Source organism: Protomyctophum parallelum (assembly GCF_964188405.1).
Source record: "Protomyctophum parallelum genome assembly, chromosome: 19".
Taxonomy (NCBI): Eukaryota; Metazoa; Chordata; class Actinopteri; order Myctophiformes; family Myctophidae; genus Protomyctophum; species Protomyctophum parallelum.
The window spans coordinates 33470131-33492660 of record NC_139717.1 but is presented as its reverse complement, the minus strand read 5'-3'; the positions used below and the strand labels follow the sequence as shown (position 1 = coordinate 33492660).

The 22530-nt window shown below is 45.4% G+C and overlaps 1 protein-coding gene across 1 annotated transcript in view; it reads right to left on the bottom strand.

Moving 5' to 3' along the window:
* vsnl1a (visinin-like 1a) overlaps positions 1–22260 on the bottom strand; it is a 34071-nt gene extending 11811 nt beyond the window's left edge. The window contains exons 1-2 of the mRNA XM_083789690.1: positions 22022–22260; positions 16347–16513 (exon numbers count right to left, since the gene is read on the bottom strand). Of these exons, the coding sequence (XP_083645816.1) occupies positions 16347–16508 (162 nt within the window). The 5' untranslated portion in view covers positions 16509–16513; positions 22022–22260. The remainder of the gene's footprint in view (positions 1–16346; positions 16514–22021) is intronic.
* Between the last annotated feature and the right edge of the window lie 270 nt (positions 22261–22530).

Sequence of the window (22530 nt, the reverse complement as noted above, 5' to 3'; positions counted from 1 at the left end):
TGGAAATATCGAAACCGATATGTAGAACTAGGCCTAATAACCGACTTATATGCAATTAAAGCAAATAATTGAGAAGCAACTTTTTTTTTAATATATATATATTTTGTTATATCAACGATTTTTTTTTTTTGATATAATCCTCAAAATCCATTAGTCTTATTAACCCTGTGTTATACTTATACCGGTAGGCTACTATAATATACTTAGTTTGAAATAATCGTGCCATATCGCTCCACCCTAAGCACGAGCACTTTTAGCATTTTGTCAATGTCAATGAAGAGACTGAAGTATCTCTCCCCATAATTGTATTTAGCTAGTACTGTATTCATGCCATCATCTCTGTCCTTTAAAGTGTGGGTCTATTGACCGATTACTGTGGAATATTAGACAAAAAAAAATTCAGTCAGGACACCTCAAGAATGGATGGAATAGATATTTATTGAATATAAATGATCAATATGTTTATTATGGTTTGGCGATGAATTGGATCTGCTTTTTAGGTACTCAGATCAAGTGCATCAGTCCCGGCCATAGGGACTCCGAATCCCCCGTACCTAAACAGTAGATCCAAACGACAGGTGGTAGCTGGGGTGCATGGAGGAGGGTGAGCAGGATGTTTGTATACAGCAGCGCAGCAGATATAGCCACAGCAAGAAAGGAAGCAGGAGGAAGAGTGCAAACCTTCCAGTTTATGTAGCCGGTATGAAGATGGAGTAAGTGTGTGATTGGCTGAGTGAATCTTGTGGATGAGAGTGTGATGCCCAATTAACGGCCGGCAGCGACTGCACTGAGGTTTCCTGACTGAACTTGCTCTGCGCATATCTGTGACAGGCGCGATGTATAGCAAAATGAGAGAAAGGAGCATACTACTACTAATAGTTAAGAAATAGCGATGTCAATACAAACAACATCAACCAGGGGTGATGTGAGACATCTACCTCAAGCTACTGCAGGATAACAAGGCTACATGAATGCATTCATAGTATATGACCTTCTTCTCTGGTCAACTTCTTAGCATATGGGGTCAATCTGCTCTTGAGGAATGAGCATCTGATTCAGTTTGACATGCAGGCATTCAAGGACAGAGATGTTTATGGGAAATAGTTACATCAGAATAGTATTAGAGTGAGTACTCCCCATGCAGACTGACTACTTGTATTAATGCACAGTTTATATACTGTATATATTTGACAAGGAGTACTATGGATATCAACCGCCATTACAAAACACAATATCTTTGACCACACACCTCAATGTCAATATTGTGATGATTTTATGTTATTTATTTGAAAATGTAAGTGATTAAAACCAGGAAAAGGCAGATCTTATTATGGATTTATCATCATGATATGATATCCAAAGTGCCAGACGATATCTCGTCTCATATCACGATATTGATGTATTGCTAAGCCCCAGAAAAAGTCTCTACAAATTTACTCTACATATTAATGGGTCTTCCACAGGGGGTCCGGGACCCCTGGGGGGTCCTCGGCGTTACTTCAGCAACTTGAATCTTAGCATCACTGTTCTGGGGAAAACATTCACCAAAAATAGCAGATCTATACAAGCTCACAACGGAGCTTGTAGATCTGCTTGTATTTGGCTATTTTTGGCAGAGCCAAAGGTCAAAATTACTAAGTATCGGGGGCTTAAGTGGTTAATGTCTGAAACTACATCATAGAAAAGATAATGTATTACAAACAAAAACATTAATTTTCACAACACTGAGGATAGTGCTGTCAAACAATTCTATTCTGTCTAATATATAACATCTATGAAAAAGATGAATCTGCAACAATGTTGAGTTAAAGGGTCCTTGGCATGACAAACATTGAAGACCCGGCCCTAGTCAGAGAGTCAGCCTGATTTATGAGGTACACCATTAGCAAACAATTCTGACCCCCAGCCAGCACCTCCTTTAACTGCTGTTAGAAAATTCCCATCTGGTCGCACTGACACTGCACCTTGACTCTAATTTACCACAGAACAGCAGGGGGAACTTTTAATTTCAGACACATTTCAAACACAAGAGGGAGAGAGAGCGAGAGAGAGAGAACATATCAAATAATAATAATAATAATTTCCTTATAAAAAATCACTTGTGTGAAGTGAGGGGCTCTCTTATCATCACATCATCATACGTCACGTGATCAGCCAATCAAATCATCATAAAAGTAATTCCAGCCAATCACTTTTCTGCCCTCACTTTAATCTTCAATATGTACTTTGCTCAGGCAATCAAATCATTGCTATGGGGTGATCATCAGTCAATCACAAGCCAATGTTTGTGTTTACACAAACCCGGAAACCAGGATGAACATGGTACATTTCAAAGTGGAGTTCATCCTATATTGAAATTGGCTACTAGTGACGAGAAAAACAAAAAACTAAATCCCGTCTTTCTTGTCTTTGGCACTCTGAAGAAAAAGTCCTTAGAAGAAATAGACGAGAAATCTCACTTTGACATCCAAAGAACGTTCCACGTTCCACCAGGCCGAAGGCATGTGGGGAGAGTATGTTTTGCACTCCGTCCGTCCGTGTGTCCGTCCGTCCGTCCGTGTGTCCGTGTGTCCGTGAGCAGCTAATCTCGGCCACCGTTAACCCGGTCGATGCCACATTTTGCACACACACTCCCTGGATGCCAACGATGAACCTCTGCCCCAAACTTTCCAGAACGGCCTGTTATAGCGCCACCAGGAGGCCGCTTTGTGCAAAACAAGTTTTTGCACAGTACACCTACAGATTTTGTCCAAACATCACGCAAATTGGTACACAGTCTCTCTAGAGCCATTCAACGAAACCGGTCTTTCAGATTTCTCAGACTCCATCCTGATTGGTTAAGATTGGCTTCCAAAGTTCACAGGAGTGCTCAGTTTCAAACAAAATGCTGCAAATCATGAACACATCGCGTGATTTCCGTGAAATTGTGCACCCACATTCCCACTAGGCCGAGGACGAAATGCCACATGAACAATTTCAACTCAGACTCAAGGTGGCGCTATAACTGGCCGAAAAGTGTTTTTACCTCTAACTGCACGGATCTGTGGATAACTTTGTATGCCAACTCCCTAGAGGCCAAGGAAAAACCTTTTCCTGGAATTTTTCACATCTGCTCTTTATAGCGCCACCAGGAGGCCGACATATGTAAAACACATTTTCTATTATTACTCCTTCAGATTTTATCCAAATTTCACGCAAATCGGTATACACTATCTCCATAGTCATGTGATCAACACGGAGCGCCACCATTTCCCATCTTCCATCCTGATTGGCTAAGATTGGCTTCCAAAGCTCACACGATTCGTCCATTTCGAAAAAAGGCCACAAATCACAAACACAGTGTGCAATTTCCGTTAAATTATACACGCACATTTTCACTAGGCCGAGGACGACATGCCACAATTTTTTCCTCAAAATCAGCCTCACGGTGGCGCTATAACAGGCCAATTCCTGTTTTTAGCTATAACTGCATCGATCTGTATACAACTTATGTATGCACACATGGAAAAACATTGTACCTGCATCCCTCCAACACGAACCTCCGGCCCAAATCTTCCTCAACAGCCTGTTATAGCGCCACCATGAGGCCACAACCTGACCTGCCCTGGTGGAGACCTGTGCCGATTGGCACTTTGTCTAGTTGAGCTATCGTTTTGTGATATAAGTCATATGATGATATTGGATTGGTGCATAGACTCACACTCACAATCACCCGATCCAGCATTCTATAGGCTGTATCTGAGGCATTTCTGATACTATTATCAGAAGACCTTTACTTTTAAATGGCTTAGTACGATAAGTGCAGTGCACCTCGTATGGTTCTAATGGCATCTTCAAATAGCTCATAATCACTCACTTACTCACACACCACAGGACAGGACAGGACAGGACAGGACAGGACAGGACAGGACAGGACAGGACAGGACAGGACAGGACAGGACAGGACAGGACAGGACAGGACAGCACAGCAGGAGTCAGGATGTGAAGGAGGGAATGGAATAAAAGGGAATGAAAGAAATAGAGATGAGACGAGAGAGGGAGGTTAGAGAGAATAGAAGAGTTAGAGCTAGATACTAGTAGAAAGAGAGATAAGAGATAACAAAATAATGAGAACCAAGAGATGAGAGAAATATGGTGACTATTAATAGATGCACTTGAAACATTAGGAGAGGGATTATAACTTTGGCTGAAGAATATTTAAAATGTTTTAACACCACATAACCTGCACAATAGCAGAAAACGGTAACATGTACGGTCGCCCCTTTTCCATCTGGCCCCACTGCTCTACCTAGCTGTAAATAACAAACATAATTCATGTTGGTGATTATATAAAAGGTATTATCATATTAATTTATCATTTAATTTATCATAATAGCATGATGATGCCATTACAAACATTGGCCACATGGAAGAAATGTGTTTAATAAAACGAAATTAACTGCTATGGGGAGTGACACAAAACAGTGACACAAAACAAAGGCCGTCTGGATCGGGACTCAAACCTGCGACATCGTAGCTACATCGTAGCCAGCGGTCTGGGCCTTTTTATTTTGTGTTTTGTTGACATTCTTATTAGGAAAAATCAAGAGAAACTCAGTGCACATACTGTACCCAGGAATGGGTTTAATTTCAAGCCTGGACACACACACACACACACACACACAACACACAACACACAACGTACAACGTACACGCGTACGTGTGTGTGCACGCGTGTGCACATTAGCTTGAAAGTATGTCTGTGCATACGGTATTTCTAGTTAAGTTACAGAAAACGATCTGGCAATGATCCAGTTTAGACACATTTGGGACTTCCTTCTGAAATATATTGATCTGGTGTACTATTCAAGAATAAAGTGGGTGGACATGACAGCCACAAATGGAAAGATGTGTTCTGACTCCTGACCGGGTTCTGACCCTGTGAAAATGAAACAGGCATTTGTAAAGTCGAGGCTGAAGTGTAATATCTCCTTTGACCATGGGGATTCCCCTTAGGATGAGCGGTAGATGTTTTAATATGGGAAACCCAGGTTCTGCACTTTTGAGGAGTTTTTTCCTCATTTTGCTCTGTCTATTGCAGTTCACCCTCCAGGTCTCGTGGGAGCCATAGTTGCGCACGCACGCACACACACACACACACACACACACACACACACACACACACACACACACACACACACACACACACACACACACACACACACACACACACACACACACACACACACACACACACACACACACACACAGCTTGTAGATCAAAGGAATTTTAATAGATTTTGAACTGACATTGAACTGACACATGTGACTACTGTTTTTCCTCTCTCTCCGTTTCTGACTGCCATCCCCCTCACTTTGGTATAGTGTAGTGAAGTGTGAAGGGGGGGTAATTAGGCCTGGCCTCTTGTCTCTCTCTGTTTTTCAGCAGCCTGGGTGCCAGACACTGGGTTATAGAAAAGCCAATAATGGATTTGTCTATCAATTTGGCATTGATGCAATGTAGAGCAGTGCATTGGTCGATCCATTCATTTTAGTAGTCTGGACAATTGGATCAACCAGTGGTCTGGGGACCACCAGTGATCCTTGAGGGTGGTTCCAGGTGGTCTCCAGCTAAATTATGGGAGAGTTGGTAACCAAATGGACCCTTATACATCTTTAATCTTGAGAGTGTAAGTCAATTTGGTTTCATTTGACACTTTCAAGAGTTATATTATTGCATTACATCTGCATCACTTAATTTACAAGAAGTCTACACAATTAGAGAATGTAGTAATTGTTATTTTGATCGTTTGGCTGTTATCTGTCCTATAGTAGTATAATACAGCATGGAATTGTGGACAAAATCTTGAGTTTTTGTTTTGAGAGGCTAAATGTCATCAAATGAAGGTCCGTGGCTCAAATGCCAAATAAATAATGGACCTTGACCTCTGTCATAGAGCACCTGACGTCACTTTCAGTAGAGAGCGCCAATACACAGGTTCATGTATTTTTTTATTTGCAGTGAAATCTCCATAGGGCGATTTTAGGTCGCTTCATATAAGAACTGTGTTTGAAAAATAAACCGACCACCCCGGCCTTTCTGTCAGGGGAGTGGCTGTGCGTCGTTAATGATGTCCATTCATATTTGATACAGCCAGTTTCTGGAGAAAATGGAATTAATGTGGCCGCAAAAGCCTTGAAACTACATATAAAGGCAATGTCGCTGCTAATATACGTCACGCCCAGCTGTCAACACATTGCGTTCCTGAGATTCCTCGTTGACGTAAGCTCAGCTGGTGGTGACTCGACTTGTACTAACCACGAAACATTAAATATCAATAAAATAAAAATAAACGTAATTAACATTCAGTTTCTGTTGTGGCTGCGCGGGCAGATGCAGCCACCCGCCTACCCGGAAATGTAGTCTCTGGGTTGTTTGGCTCGTTTCTAATGCTTTTTTTGTTACTCTTTGGGTATACCGGTATTTGTACATTTCCACCTTCAGTCGATGCTTCATATCCATATGAGTGAAAAGGCTGAGGTGATCGGTTTATTTTTCAAACACAGTTCTTATATGAGGCGATCTAAAATCCCCCTATGGAGATTACAATGCAAATAAAAAGTAGACCAACCTGTGGATTTACGCCCTCTACTGACAGTGACGTCAGGACTTCGGTGCTCTATAGATCAGTATAGCTTTCATGCGAAGAGCAGTGACACTATCTTGAACCCCTTTTTTAGGGTAAACTATACTGTATTTGAAAATATCCATTAACTTGAATCCTACTGTAGCAGTGCGACAATACTAGCATCATGTCCAGACACACTGACGCACGCACGCACGCCACACCCCCCCGCGCGCGCACGCTCGTGCACACACAGCCACACACACACACACACACACACACACACACACACACACACACACACACACACACACACACACACACACACACACACACACACACACACACACACACATTGACTCTTTAACCTAATAAGGGTTGACTCCAAAGCGCTGCATACAGGCATACAGACTGAGATAGCCTCTCCATTGATTACCAAGGGCGGGCCGTTTTATTTCCCTTTAGAAAAAGCCAAGGTCACCTTGCCTGACAGGGAGTACATCTACATACACTCCAGTATTATTTCACCCCAGAGTTACATTAGTACAGTACTCCACTCAAAGTTGGTTTATCCAATCCAATTCCATCACAACAGTAACTGGGGCCCAGGTTAAAAGCTGTGGTTAAAAGAGACATCACTCAGGGTTTCCTGCACAATGTTGTTGGCATGGCATGCTTGAAATAAATCGCGCCATGCCAAGCTTCCAAAAAAAATAAAAATAGGGGGGATAGTGAATCATAGTGTGTGTGATATGAAATGTCCAGTACCTCCCCAGTACCTCCCCAGTGCCTCCCCCAGTACCTCCCCAGTGCCTCCCCCAGTGCCACCCCAGTGTCTGCCCAGTTTCCGCCAAGTGCCTCCCCAGTGTCTGCCCAGTGGCTCCCCAGTGTCCCCCTGAGTGCCTCCCCAATGTCTCCCCAGTGGCTGCAGTTTCTCCCCAGTGCCTCCCCAGTGTCTCCCCAGTGTCTCCCCAGTGCCTCCCCAGTGTCTTCCCAATGCCTCCCCAGTGCCTGCCCAGTGTCCCCCCAGTGCCTCCCCAGTGCTTCCCCATGTCTCCCCAGTGCCTCCCCAGTGTCTCCCCAGTGTCTTCCCAATGCCTCCCCAGTGCCTGCCCAGTGTCCCCCCAGTGTCCCCCCAGTGCCTCCCCAGTGCCTCCCCATGTCTCCCCAGTGCCTCCCCAGTGTCTCCACAGTGCCTCCCCAGTGCCCCCCCAGTGCCTCCACAGTGTCTTCCCAATGCCTCCCCAGTGCCTGCCCAGTGTCCCCCCAGTGTCCCCCCAGTGCCTCCCCAGTGCCTCCCCATGTCTCCCCAGTGTCTCCACAGTGCCTCCCCAGTGCCTCCCCAGTGCCTCCCCAGTGTCTTCCCAATGCCTCCCCAGTGTCCCCCCAGTGCCTCCCCATGTCTCCCCATGTCTCCCCAGTGTCTCCCCAGTGCCTCCCCAGTGCCTCCCCAGTGCCCCCCCAGTGCCTCCCCAGTGTCTCCCCAATGCCTCCCCAGTGTCCCCCCAGTGCCTCCCCAGTGCCTCCCCATGTCTCCCCAGTGTCTCCCCAGTGCCTCCCCAGTGCCTCCCCAGTGCCCCCCCAGTGCCTCCCCAGTGTCTCCCCAGTGCCTCCCCAATGTCTCCCCAGTGGCTGCAGTTTCTCCCCAGTGCCTCCCCAGTGTCCCCCCAGTGCCTCCCCAGTGCCTCCCCATGTCTCCCCAGTGCCTCCCCAGTGTCTCCACAGTGCCTCCCCAGTGCCCCCCCAGTGCCTCCACAGTGTCTTCCCAATGCCTCCCCAGTGCCTGCCCAGTGTCCCCCCAGTGTCCCCCCAGTGCCTCCCCAGTGCCTCCCCATGTCTCCCCAGTGTCTCCACAGTGCCTCCCCAGTGCCTCCCCAGTGCCTCCCCAGTGTCTTCCCAATGCCTCCCCAGTGTCCCCCCAGTGCCTCCCCAGTGCCTCCCCATGTCTCCCCAGTGTCTCCCCAGTGCCTCCCCAGTGCCTCCCCAGTGCCCCCCCAGTGCCTCCCCAGTGTCTCCCCAGTGCCTCCCCAGTGTCCCCCCAGTGCCTCCCCAGTGCCTCCCCATGTCTCCCCAGTGTCTCCCCAGTGCCTCCCCAGTTCCCCCCCAGTGTCTCCCCAGTGCCTCCCCAGTGTCTTCCCAATGCCTCCCCAGTGCCTGCCCAGTGTCCCCCCAGTGCCTCCCCATGTCTCCCCAGTGCCTCCCCATGTCTCCCCAGTGCCTCCCCATGTCTCCCCAGTGCCTCCCCATGTCTCCCCAGTGCCTCCCCATGTCTCCCCAGTGCCTCCCCAGTGTCTCCCCAGTGCCTCCCCAGTGTCCCCCCAGTGCCTCCCCAGTGCCCCTGCAGTGCCTCCCCAGTGTCCCCCCAGTGTCTCCCCAGTGCCCCTGCAGTGCCTCCCCAGTGTCCCCCAGTGTCCCCCCAGTGTCTCCAATAGCAATACAAGAGCAATAATACAAATTAATCTTAATTTATTAATCTAATTAATTAATTAATTAATCAAATTTTTCGCCGCGCAGCCATAGGCCGCGTGCCAGAAGGTCCCCCCGCGCCCAGCACCATGCCAAGGCCTTTTCCTGCAGGAAACACTGATCGTCACTCGTGTGAAGTAGTGAGGGGCGCTCTTCATCATCATATATCATACATCAGCCAATCAAATCATCACATCCCGTGCTACAGACACACAACGCTGTGCATAGGAGGAGCGTCCCTCAAACAACAACTGACGTGTGGATTGGGCTCTGGAGGTTACCTGTTGCATCATTCTGCCTCCAACGGCCGTGTAGATCCACAACTAGGGCTCTGGAGGTTACCTGTTGCATCATTCTGCCTCCAACAGGACCACAACTAGGGCTCTGGAGGTTACCTGTTGCATCATTCTGCCTCCAACAGGACCACAACTAGGGCTCTGGAGGTTACCTGTTGCATCATTCTGCCTCCAACGGCCGTGTAGGACCACAAACAGGCACAGACCCAGCAAGGGATCAATGGCTCTGCTTTTGCTTTCTGGTCATTGGTTTCTATCATGGGTGGAGATGTGCTGTACTTGTATCCCTGTAGTCTCTTCTGGTCAGACTGGAATAATGTATTCCTTTGGGGAAATGTAGACTATTATGTTTCATATTTATATTTGATAATAACACAAATGTAATAATTGTTTTATGCCAACCACATTAACCCTGGCATTACTATTTTGGACAAATTAAAAAACCTTGAATCGTGAAGCGCGCGCTCGTGCGTGTGTGTGTGTGTGTGTGTGTGTGTGTGTGTGTGCACGTATGCGCGCATGTGTCATGGTGGCAGAATGACTGAACCCAAATGGTGAGGGAAGTTCAAAATAACTGCTTTATTAAACAAAAAGTCAAGCTTACAAAATAAGTAGCAGTAGCAAAGCAATAAGTCCAAATAGCAAAACCTTTCAGAAGCATAAAGTAGCCACGAGGAAGTCCATGAATGCAAACTCTTCAGTAAATACAAAAAGACAAACCCAAAACATCAAGGTAGAGCAGGGGACAACGACATGAAGCACCGGACAAGGAATTATGTTCTGACAGTTAGTTTGTGCAAGGAGTCCAGTATTTATAGGTGGGTTGATTGTAGCAGAGTTCACAGGTTTGTAATTGGCTGGGCTGATGAGAGTGTAACCAGGTGTGTAACTAGGACTGAGGGCTGCAATGGGAAGTGGGAGTGGCCGAAGTGGAAAGACATACACAACTGGGCAGAGGGAGAGATACAGAAAGAGGGGAATAAACAGGCAGAGGGCCAAATCATGACAGCATGTCCATGCAGTGTGTGTGTTGTCCCCAAGCCAGTCTGTGTTTGCAAGTTCGTCACGTCTGCTTATGTAATCCGCCAACTCAGAGATTCTGTGGGCAATTAACAGCAATGTCTGTTCTGAAAATGCAAAGAAGAGTAACACTCTGTTTGCTCTCTCTCTCTCTGCAAATTGCACTCTGCTAATTGGTCGTTGGATTTGCCAACCCCTGAGTGTCTGTTTGGCTTTGTGCATTAGGGCTATGCCAAACACTGTAAAAAGCTCTACATGTCATAATTATTGCCTCATTTTGCCCTGTCTATTGCAGTTCATTTCACACTCCAGGTCTTGTGGGAGCCTTAGGGCCGATTCATACTCCTATTTTACCGCTGTTTCGGCGCTATAGTGCCGAAATGATTTTGCCTCGTCAGAAATTTTAAGTAGCACCGAAGAGCCGACTTTAGGACGGTACCCCCCCCCCCCCCCCCCCCCCACCCCCCCCCCCCCCCCCGAACCACAAATGACATCACATTGTAGGCTCTACAGAGCCGAACCGACTTTTATTCGGCTCTAAATTAGGAGTATGAATCGGCCCATAGTTGTACACACACACACACACACACACACACACACACACACACACACACACACACACACACACACACACACACACACACACACACACACAAGTGCTACATATCGCTCATCTGTCGCAAAGTCAACCTGAAAGAGACACCAATTAGATGCACATTGTCTTAGCTGAGATTGTAACATGAATTCAAATGTAGGACCTTTGTAAGCACTCTTTGTAATTAATCTGGGACACACTACTCCAGCAGAAGATTAAAGGGTTGGGTATCGTAAGGCTTTGCCATCTTGAAATTCCTGGAGTGGCTGCATGGAGAAACTGAATTAACTCTCTCTCTCTCTCTCTCTCTCTCTCTCTCTCTCCGTCTCCCTCTCCTCTCTCTCTCTCTCTCTCTCTCTCTCTCTCTCTCTCAATTAAATACCTTGGAGTTTCCTTTGTGTCCAGGGACTCACAGAGATCCTTGAGGGGGTTCTAGGGGGTCCCACTCCCCACCCAGCCAAATATGTTAATACAGCATCAAAGTCAGTTTAAATTGAACCCTATGTATACGTTCTATTCGGCTATTGTCAAACAATGTAGAAAAATCTTGAGACATTGTGAGCAATTTAGAATCATTTCGAAACATTTTAACAAAAATCCTTTGGGTCCCCGACAAAAACAAAACAAAAAACAAAACAAATGGGGGAACCCGGGCAATTGCAAATCAACTTATGGGTCCTTGGCATGAAAATGTTGGAGGACCACCGCTCTAAAAAGGGGGACATTTGCTGTATTATTTGCTTTCAGACTCCGTATCCCCATCTGCTTCTTCCTGATTAAGTTACATTTGGGCTGCAGCCTGCATGCAGATTGCAGACATAAGCCAGCCAAGTGTACTGTGTCTGGGAAGATGGGGACTTCTCTTAGAAAATAATGCTGAATTGTCATTGGCACACACACAGGCATAGTACACACCCCTCTGCAGCAAAAGCCTTGCGGCGATTCAAGAGAAGCTACAGAGTGGAATCCATCTATCTCTATTTATCCAGGTCTGTGTGTGTCTGTGTGTGTGTGTGTGTGTGTGTGTGTGTGTGTGTGTGTGTGTGTGTGTGTGTGTGTGTGTGTGTGTGTGTGTGTGTAGATGACCATCACAACAATGCTAGCCAAGGCTAGCCGTCATAGCCCAGGATGATACTATCTCTTCTCATCTAAGGCTGACAAGCAGAGATTTATTGTGCAAAGGAGGAGACCTCTGCACGCCATATAAATGTATTAATAATATGTGACCTACAGACCTCCACTGTACACAAGATTAACAGAGAATAGAATACACTGTGCATGTGAGACCCTGCACTGAATGTGAGTTTGAATGTTACACATTGCTTTGCATTCACAGCTTGCCTGAAATATTTCATTCTACATTCATCCATCGCAGACTCACTCTCAACAACTGTGATCTGACCATCCACATGCGCCCACACGCACACGCACAGACAGACAGACAGACAGACAGAAAATAATACACACCACACACTACTACTCCCCCCCCCCCCCCCTCCCCCTCCCCAGCATCTTTACCAAGGCCTGAAAAAAGAGGATTACTTCTACAAAGGAACGCAGTGCAGTTTTAAAGAAGAAGAGATGAGAGGCAGACAGTAGAATAAAGGGCAAAAGAGCAGGAACAGTGTGCTTGGATCAAACTGCACATTGGCTCACATGCAGGCACGTAGTCCAAGTTGAGCCAATGCTGCACTTAGCACATTGGCAGAAAAGGCATTGGACAATAATTGGCACAGGTGTAGAGTAGCAGCATGTGAATACTGGGAGATCTAAAGACATGCTGGGGGAGAGGTGGAGAGAGAGAGAGAGAGAGAGAGAGAGAGAGAGAGAGAGAGAGAGAGAGAGAGAGAGAGAGAGAGAGAGAGAGAGAGAGAGAGAGAGAGAGAGAGAGAGAGAGAGAGAGAGAGAGAGAGAGAGAGAGAGAGAGAGAGAGAGAGAGAGAGAGAGAGAGAGAGAGAGAGAGAGAGAGAGGACGAGTAAGGTGTGCAGAGAGAGAGAGAGAGAGAGAGAGAGAGGTGGTACTGTAAGGTGTGCAGAGAGAGAGACAGAGAGAGAGGAGGCAGTAAGGTGTAGAGAGAGAGAGAGAGAGGAAAAGATCACTCCACCTCTTAGCGTAGGAGTAAGACGAACCATACCCATCTCACGCATGCTTGCACACACGAAGGGAGTCAGACGCACACACCGAGGGAGTCAGACGCACACACATGCACACACACTCACATGCACGCGTGTAAAACTCTCTTTCGTATCAATGTAGCAAGGCTATTAGGAATGATAAATGTATACATGCTTTTTCTCTCTCTCTCACTCGCTCATTCACTTTCTCTGCTGTCTCTGCTCCTCTCTGCATTTCCGTTCTGTCTTCTCTGACTTCTCCTCCCACGGCCACCACATACTGTACATTTTTGCGTGGTTTTTTGACAACTATCGTTTTTTCAGAATATTAAGGACATAAAAACACAGACACCCCCCCCTCCCCCTCAAACAAAGGACGATAAACAAAGCAAACAAAAAGAAGTAGGACAAACAATTAAAAAAAAAAACACACAGTAGTGATGTACACACAAGCAATAATTGTTCAAAACGTCTTGTTAGTGCAAGGTTGCAGCCAGCCATTTTCTAAACTTATCAGCCCTTTGGCTTTAAATAAAGCCCTATCACTGATACACTGTTGCCCTAGAAACACAATAGGACATGTCAATATAGGCTTTGCACAGCAGCCAGGCTACGACCCCTTTTTAGATGTGAGCCCTCTTTGTGTGCCTGGCGATTTCCCTCCCTCCCTGTCTGCGACCCTGCGCGGTGATTCAGAGGTGACTCCAGTGGATCTGTTGTGTGCTTCTGGCTGTCCCCTTTTATCAGAGCAGCCAATTCCCTGCTATTTCCCAAGTGTCCCTTATTATTATATAACTGGATTTGGGACCGTTTCAAAAGGTTTTTGCAGGACAAATTGGTCAAGATGGAACACGTCCGTTGGCAGATATTGGTTCCCTTTATGATTTTTCTTCTTTAATCTATAAAATGTACAATTTACAATTTAGGTATTTTGCAGACACTCTTAATCCAGAGCGATTTACATTAAGCAAGAACAAAAATACATAGCGATACTTCACATTCATAAAAAGTTAAGAACGTAACAGTGGAATATCTATATAATGAAACTATGCAATCTCGTCATATTGTTTTCTTTTAATGCCCTTCTGAAAACGTTATAGTAATTTGTTATATTACTGGAAAAGGTAATAATATTACAGTAACTTGGTACTGCCCAACACAGCTAAGACCCTGATCTCTAGGGCAGGCCACCCGATGTGATTACAATGTTCAAGGATGTCTTGCCGCCCGTGTTGCGTATTGTAAAAGCTGCAAGCTTCTCTGACAAACGGGTGAATAATGTCCTGCTGGACATGTCCACGGAAATATTTATTTTTAACACTTCCATGTACTGTATTTGGAAGAAGGAAACAATCAACAAAAAATACGGTGAGGGGTCTATGATGGGGACCACCTTTATAGCCTTTACAGCATGGCTCAAAATCGAATATCTTATTGCTTTGGTGGGCAAAAAAGAAGACTAGTACAGAATTAAGTAGTTGTTGATGAGATCAAGTTGTCATCGGAGGAGGAGGAGACAACTACAGTATGCATTTAGCATTGCGTACTGTTCTGATGATGGGCCACCATAACTTGTTATTCTGTATTATATACTGTATCTAATGTTATACTGTAATATTATTTGGGCCGCTGTGCCAACTGAACTGCAAATGCCTACTGTAGTGTGTTCTTACGGTCGGGGGTCCCTGTGGAAACTGCTGCTGCAAATGTTGTTATATTGATTGATTGGAAATCACTGGCGGGTCACTGGCTGTTGGTTATGTTAAAGAAAAAGGTTAAAAAGATAATAATAATTTAAAAAATGCACACACGCGAATGTTGACACTGTGAATGTTTCTTATATGGAAAAAGCATGTGCGAACCACAGATTTTACCATGGGCCTCAAGACAGAGGTCAGAGTCCAGTACTACCCCCACATTTTTGGCTACTGGTGTGACATTGGCTGACATGGAGTTGAGACTTACAGTTGTGTAGGCTGATTGAAGCAAATTAATAGCTACAATAATGGGTTTATTTCCACACTAGGAACAGGCCAACTAGCTAGATGATCATCTTTTCTATATGACTACAGGTATCAAATCCACTCTACTATGCTGCCCTTCTCAGCTCAGTGAGCTGAGAACTCCTCTCCTCTCTGATGCCATAATCATCTATTTACAATCCTCTTTGACAACACTCCCTCCTGTGTTCATGCCCAACTCTAATGGACTGCACTCCACCTAACTGTGCTGTGTGCACAAAAGTGAATCACTGCTGATCACACCGTGTGTGTGTGTGTGTGTGTGTGTGTGCGTGTGCGTGTGCGCGTGTGTGTGTGCGTGTGCGTGTGTGTGCGCGTGCGTGCTAGCTAGCCTGGCTAATAAGACAGACCGAATCAGCCGTTGGCAAAAAAATATTAGTCTGGCTTATTAGCCATGCGTGTGTGTGTGTGTGTGTGTGTGTGTGGACGAGCCCCACCGTCCCCACAGAGTCTACGTCACTGACATACAGCACACTTTTACAAGCTATACTTTACAGAACAACAAGCCCAACCATCATCATCATTTTTCGACCGCGGTCGCGATCATGGATTCCACAATGCTACGCCTACGCCAGACTTCCCGGTCCTTCATTGCCACCCCCAGTTCCTGCCTACTGAAGCACCGGTCCTTCATTGCCACCCCCAGTTCCTGCCTACTGAAGCACCGGTCAGTCATTGCCACCCCCAGTTCCTGCCTACTGAAGCACCGGTCAGTCATTGCCACCCCCAGTTCCTGCCTACTGAAGCACCGGTCAGTCATTGCCACCCCCAGTTCCTGCCTACTGAAGCACCGGTCAGTCATTGCCACCCCCAGTTCCTGCCTACTGAAGCACCGGTCCTTCATTGCCACCCCCAGTTCCTGCCTACTGAAGCACCGGTCCTTCATTGCCACCCCCAGTTCCTGCCTACTGAAGCATGTGTCCCTAGCGATGACATCAGGGAACGACAGCTTTCTACCTCTGGTCCGCCCCTGAGGCAGGACTCCAGAGAAGAAGGGAAGATATATAACCTCATTGTCAGCTCTGTGTAGCAGTGGCCGGCAAACTGCGCTCTTCTGGATCGGACCAGTGAAGAAACACGGGGAAGGTTTGCCGTGAAAGCCCAAAGTCGCTCACAATGTATCCATTCTACAAACTGTTAATACAAATTTCAATCAATCAATCAATCAGCAATGCGCAATAAGCAGACATGGCAACAGTGGTGGGAGGGTGCGGGTGCTGTCTCGTACCTTGACGTAGAGCTGCTGGAACTCGTCCAGGTTGAGCCTCCCGGTGGGGCAGTCCTTCAGGAAGCCCTTGTACCACTGCTTCAGCTCATGCTCGTTGAACTCTGTGCTCTTCACCAGGTCCTCCATCACCTCGGGGGTCAGCTTGCTGTTTGTTTTCCCCATGTCGTCTGCCAGGGGGAAGGCCATGTGCACACACACATTTAACAACGTAGGTTAGGATTTATATTTCTAACAGAAAAACAAGCTGAGGGGTGAAAGATAAATCTGTTCACCTACAAAGGTTTTTACAATGTGCGACGTGTGCAAGTGTATGGCTGGCCATTACTGTAAATCAGTGGTTCCCAAACCTTTTGGCATGTGACCGCAAAGGTCGATTAGACGTTTACCCACGACCCAAACTAGTGAAAATAGCTGATCTAAAAGCTGACTAAAAGCTTCGCGCCGTGCTGTGAGCTTGTCAATCGGCTATTATGGAAATGGAATATGGAGTTTCTTGATTTCTTCATGACTGAAGAAATCATCGAATTTTGCTTTTAATTCATGAAAGATTTCGCTTTTTGCAGTGGGGATGTTTTTTTTTACGTTAATCAAAAACTGAATGTAGGAAACTAAAACTAAAGGGACACATAAAAATATGTCCGCGGGCCAAGAAATGGGTCCCGACCCACTGTTTTGAAAACAGTACTGTAAATGAGTGACTGTGACATGGTTGATGTACTCTAGAAATGAAACCGTTACAAAACCAATCCCCCCCCAGCATCAATCATCATAGGTTTGATCCCCTGATGAACTGGTCATGTTTGGACCATTGCACTGTGGGATGAACGACACCCATTTTGAGCGGGAACCCCTTTTGGTGGTTACATACATTATGTTATAATTTATCTATTGAAAAATAGCAGATCTACAAGCTCAAAGCGCGGCACCGAGTGCCGCGCTATGAACTTGTAGGTCTGCTATTTTTTTTTTAATCGTTAAAATGTGCCTCATCTTTCAGAAAATTGTCATGATTTAGAAAACCTTTTTTTTTTTTTTTTTGACGTCAGGCCTGAATGGGTTAAGCGTGTTTAGTGCGTTTAGCTTAAAGCTATCGTGATCTGTTGCAATCATCCCTTATCCCTTGTGCTATTTTTAAAGGCAGTGGACAATCTATGTCAATTTTGTATAATTTCCTTCACTGAGACAGACAGCAGGAAAGCAGAGAGGGAGACAGCATGGTCCCGGAGTGTCTTGTCCAATTCGTCCTTGTGTTTCTTCTGAGAGTGGACTTTTAGACAAGACAATGACAGCAGGTATACAGTATATGTGACCGTTGAATAACAAGAAGTCAGCAAGAGAGGTCATCTTTATTCAATTGCTTGCAACAACTATAGTTGAATTATTTTCATCATGGCATCTTGATTGGGTTAAACTTGAGACCTGAATTGCCAATTTGCCATCCTCTGCCATTCTGCCAGACACATCCCAGTTTCTCTCTCTCTCACTCTCTCTCTCTCACCCTTGGTCTGTATAGTATTCTGCTCAGCACCGCCACTGCTACTTTACTGGTACTATACTGGCATTGATTGGGCATTAAGCAATCCCTAATTACCATGATTACAAAAACACACTCAGGCTCATAGAGCGTTTGTTATCCTTATCTATGTACTACTACTTCTGAATCCCACTTTGTGTGAAATCTAGCAAGTTCATCTGGACTGACCTATTGTCTTCATTTAGGTTTACAAACCACAGATATTACAACTTTGGGAAATCCTATAGATCGTTAGGTCATCCATACTGCCCGTGTGCTAAATGAAAAATATGGGGTTATGCCGTTATTCCATGTGATAACGGCACTTAACCGTCACTTAATTAACCTTTGTCAATCTGCAACCAGCCCTTGCTAAGAGCTAAACAGAGAAACGATCATTTGTTGATGCACCGCTGCACATTTCAGAAAACAATCCAATTTCGTTTCATTTCATGGCTTATGGAGAGAAGAGATGAAAATCCTCAGCTGTAACCACATAGAGAGGGGTGTGGGGTGGGCGTGGGATGGAGGTGGAGAGAGAATGAGAGAGGCAGTGGGTATGTATGAGAGAGAGATAAAGAGAGAGAAAGAGAGCAGAGAGACAGATCGTATAAGTAGCGCTCAATAACCAGAAAGCCATTGCATGGGTTTAGTGGCTCCTTGATCGTTCTATAGGCCTCTGAAGATCGCCCGAAAAACTGTTGGGATGAAACTGCATCTGATCTATATGATCTGCACTGGAGGCTCTCTGTTCTTGTAGATGGCCCCTGCCGTTAAGCAACCTGCTCCCACCCAAAGATCCAACAGCGCTGGATGGATGCCCTCGCGATTACCTGAGCCCCACTAGGGGCTCTCAAAGGGCTTTATCGGCTAGCATCAATAAAGCTCTGTCCATAAATAGGAATAACAATTGGCCTAAACCAGAAAATAATGATTGGATCAGGATCGGTTGTCAGCAAAGAATGATGGACCACATGATGGGATGTAACACTGGAATATAGAGCTTTATAGGCGCACGCACGCACGCACGCACAGAAACACTAACACTAAATACATAATTGTTTGTGCTCTGCCCTGCTGAATAGCATAAACACTGCGGCAACATATATTGATTTGATGTTGGACTGATTCCTGTCCATTATATGTGTCACGACCACTGCAAACAGTATGACTTCAGACCTTCAAATTATACATATGGCAACAAAACATAGTTCTGCTCCATCAATCAGGGGCTGTGTGTGAGTGTGACGTGTGACGTGTGTGTGCGTGTGTGTGTGTGTGCGTGTGTGTGTGTGTGTGTGTGTGTGTGTGTGTGTGTGTGTGTGTGCCAAACGACATGTGCCAATCTTCCAAGCTGCATACTGTACAGTAGCATACTTTCAGAGAGACATCAAACTCCACAACAGCCAAAGAGTAGTCTCCATTGACACACTGGCAAGTTGTGACAGCAACACATCTCTTCTTACAATGCAAGTAGTCTATCGGGATGCGGCGAGCTCCAAGATGGCAACTACACAGGGAGAGAGATGTGTCTCAGTATCAGTATAGAGATGTGCATGTGTGATGCATTGCAGCCTTACTCAGTAATGTAATGTTGCTAGGTTCCCAGTGTAATGAGTCCTGGGACTCATGAGTGGTCTTTTAGATGAGTCCCAGGGAAACAAGTCTAATCCATTTTGTTCAGTGTTTAACTCGTCTTATATAGTAAATTATGATTCATGTCCTGTTTGAATTTTACCCCTAACAAATAGCCCAAATCATATAATACAAAAACTAAATATAATACTTAAACTTATAATAAACAAATAAAAATAAAAATTAATAACCTGAACTACTTCTTCCTGTAGTGCAAAACCACGCCCCTTTCATTTCCACGTCGTCAATTCATATTTTTCCACACTTTGCTTGGTCGGTAAATCAAGATGCCAGTCTATTGGTAGATTGCCTTGAGTTATTTCTATGATCATAACATAAACAATGTTACATTACCCAGGAAAAATATATTGATGCATCCGAGGGAAAAACGCATCATTTGACGCAGGAGGCATTGTAACAGCATTCCCATGTCCATATGGCACATTTGTGTGGGTGTATTGCGTACTGTGTGTGTTCTAAAAAATCTACATGTTTTGCACCACATGTTTGTGTGTGTGTGTGTACGTGCATGCAAAGAGTAGAAAAATCACTTGAATTTACTATGACTCACATGGCACGAAAAGCTCATTACATAAAAATGCAATCTAATATGCTGGAAAATGCAGTGTGCAAATACACTAGGGGTCAATTACTATAGCGAAGACTGACATCTCACACTATGGACAGCAGAGCTGACTGAGGCTCATACTGGAGCATTGGGACACTCCCACCTTTATTATCGGTGTGTAATGCTGAGCTGTGCAGCTGTTTTCTTTGTTCTCCAGGGTGACCTCGTTTTTAGGCATCAAAATCTGAAGACTTCTAACCAATGAGTGGCAATGACCCTCTGTCACATATCAATGTGTAGTGTGTACCGCAATTGTGTTTTTTCCCCTCATTTTCCACTGTATCATGAGAGAATAGTTTTTTTTCACTACAAGGGCCTGATAATAAAACATCTGTTGTCAGTAGCCTGTACAGGAACAGGCCAAACAAGGCATGAGGCAATAGTGATCAAATCCATTCCCAGCTAACTGGTCTGCTCAGATGTATTTTCCAAGCGTTGTCTACAGATGATGACAGAGGGAAAGGTGTACCGCTCCCTTCCATTGTTAAAAAGTTATTGTGTGCTGCACTGCTATCAATTATCATGCAACAAAACCCCCCGAGTCTGACACGATGCATCAGTTTCTACAGTTGCCTCCAGTCAAGACAACCATTACATAATAAGCTAATGTCAATGCTTGATTATGGCTGCAGGAAACAGCCCACTGAGCCCAACATCTCCAACTCTTGACAATATCCATGCATGCATTGCAGAGCAGCACACATTGACTTGAGACCTGAGTCATAGAGGGCCACTATGTCCACGTCCATGACTATTAGTAGTACTATCATCAAGTTATGATAATAGATGCAATAACTGCACTGTCAAACAAGATATTTTACAGTATTGTGAACATCCAGCACATGCACGTGAGCCAGGCACATTATGTAACATTGCCATTCATTTGCCATTCTTTTCCAAATTATGCGTATATTAGGCGATGACCTTGAGAAGCAAAGCACAGCCAAGCTGACAATAGCTGAGGATAGTACAATAAAAGTGGTTGGCTATGGCTATGTCAAACTTTATCTGCTCACTGGTCCCTGTAATTCTGCTGCCCTCCTTCTTTCTTTGTAAGAAGTGGATGGTGTGTGTGTGTGTGTGTGTGTGTGTGTGTGTGTGTGTGTGTGTGTGTGTGTGTGTGTGTGTGTGTGTGTGTGTGTGTGTGTGTGTGTGTGTGTGTGTGTGTGTGTGTGTGTGTGTGTGTGTGTGTGTGTGTGTGCTCGATGTGTGTGCTGCACGCAGAAAAAGGCTATAGGTTTGATATAGATCTGCTGCTGTGCTGCCTTGATTTAAGTGGCCAGATGGTGGCAAGCTTCCCCCAATTAGGTTTTTGTGGGTTATGTTATGAACGTCTGTTCTGTGAATAGGGGTTCGTTTTGTCGGTGTCTGGACTCTATATAGCCTAGTATCAATTCCCAAACGGGCACTGTATCCCTGCTGCTTCCTCTAACAGCCTCAAAATCAGCACCACAGTCAGACAGAGCAAAAGGGTCTCATGCCACAATCCTCAACATAAAAAACCCTATTCTATGTTTTCAGTTTAATGATCAGTCACCATCAAATAAATCTCCAAATGGCCACTTTTGCCATTGAAACATGTCGAATATGATAGATGTATAGGCTACATGCACTGTTTATCTAAACACTCATTAAACGAAATTATGCATGCGAACACTATATAAGCTCCAGAGGTTTATGGGACTATTATGATAATAATAATGTAATTATCTTAATATATCTTCACTTCTAGCCTACTTCATGAAATAATCAACATCATTTTTATTGAAAGAGTAGGCAATGTACCATTGTACCATAACGATAACGAAGTGACCGCTTTTCATAAAGTAACGGGGTGTGTTAATTGGGGACAAAATGTTGCATAGCCTACTACGAGCATCGATCAAGAGAACATCCTACCTTGCGAGAGTGCAACGGAGTCAACGGAGGAAGTGTGGTCGATGTGTTTGGGCTTGGTTTTGGACCGCGGCGAGGATGGGGGGGGCAAAAAGACGCGATTCAAAACGTTTGAACTTGTTCTTCTCCTAATCGACCCTCTGTGGTCTTGGTCGGGGTTTTGTTTTTATTTGCAGAAAGGAGGGGAGGGCGGAAGAGAAAAACTAAACAGCCTCGACGAAATTCACTGCTTGCCGCTGCCGTCCGAGAGATGCTGCACAGCACTGCTGAAGTGAAGACACTGTGGATGGAGTGCACAGGCAAACCGTGCGCGTGTGTGAGTGCACTGCACCCCCCAACCCCCTCCGTAGTCCTCCCTCACTCACTGTGGGTCTCCGTGCCTCATCTGTGTGCGTGACTGTTGCGCACGTGCTAGTTTGGTCATGATGAGGGGCGTTTGGAATGGATCATACACTACTAGGCTACTATGGTATTTGCGCAGAGCGAAGAATAGGCCAAAGTTTAGACGAGTG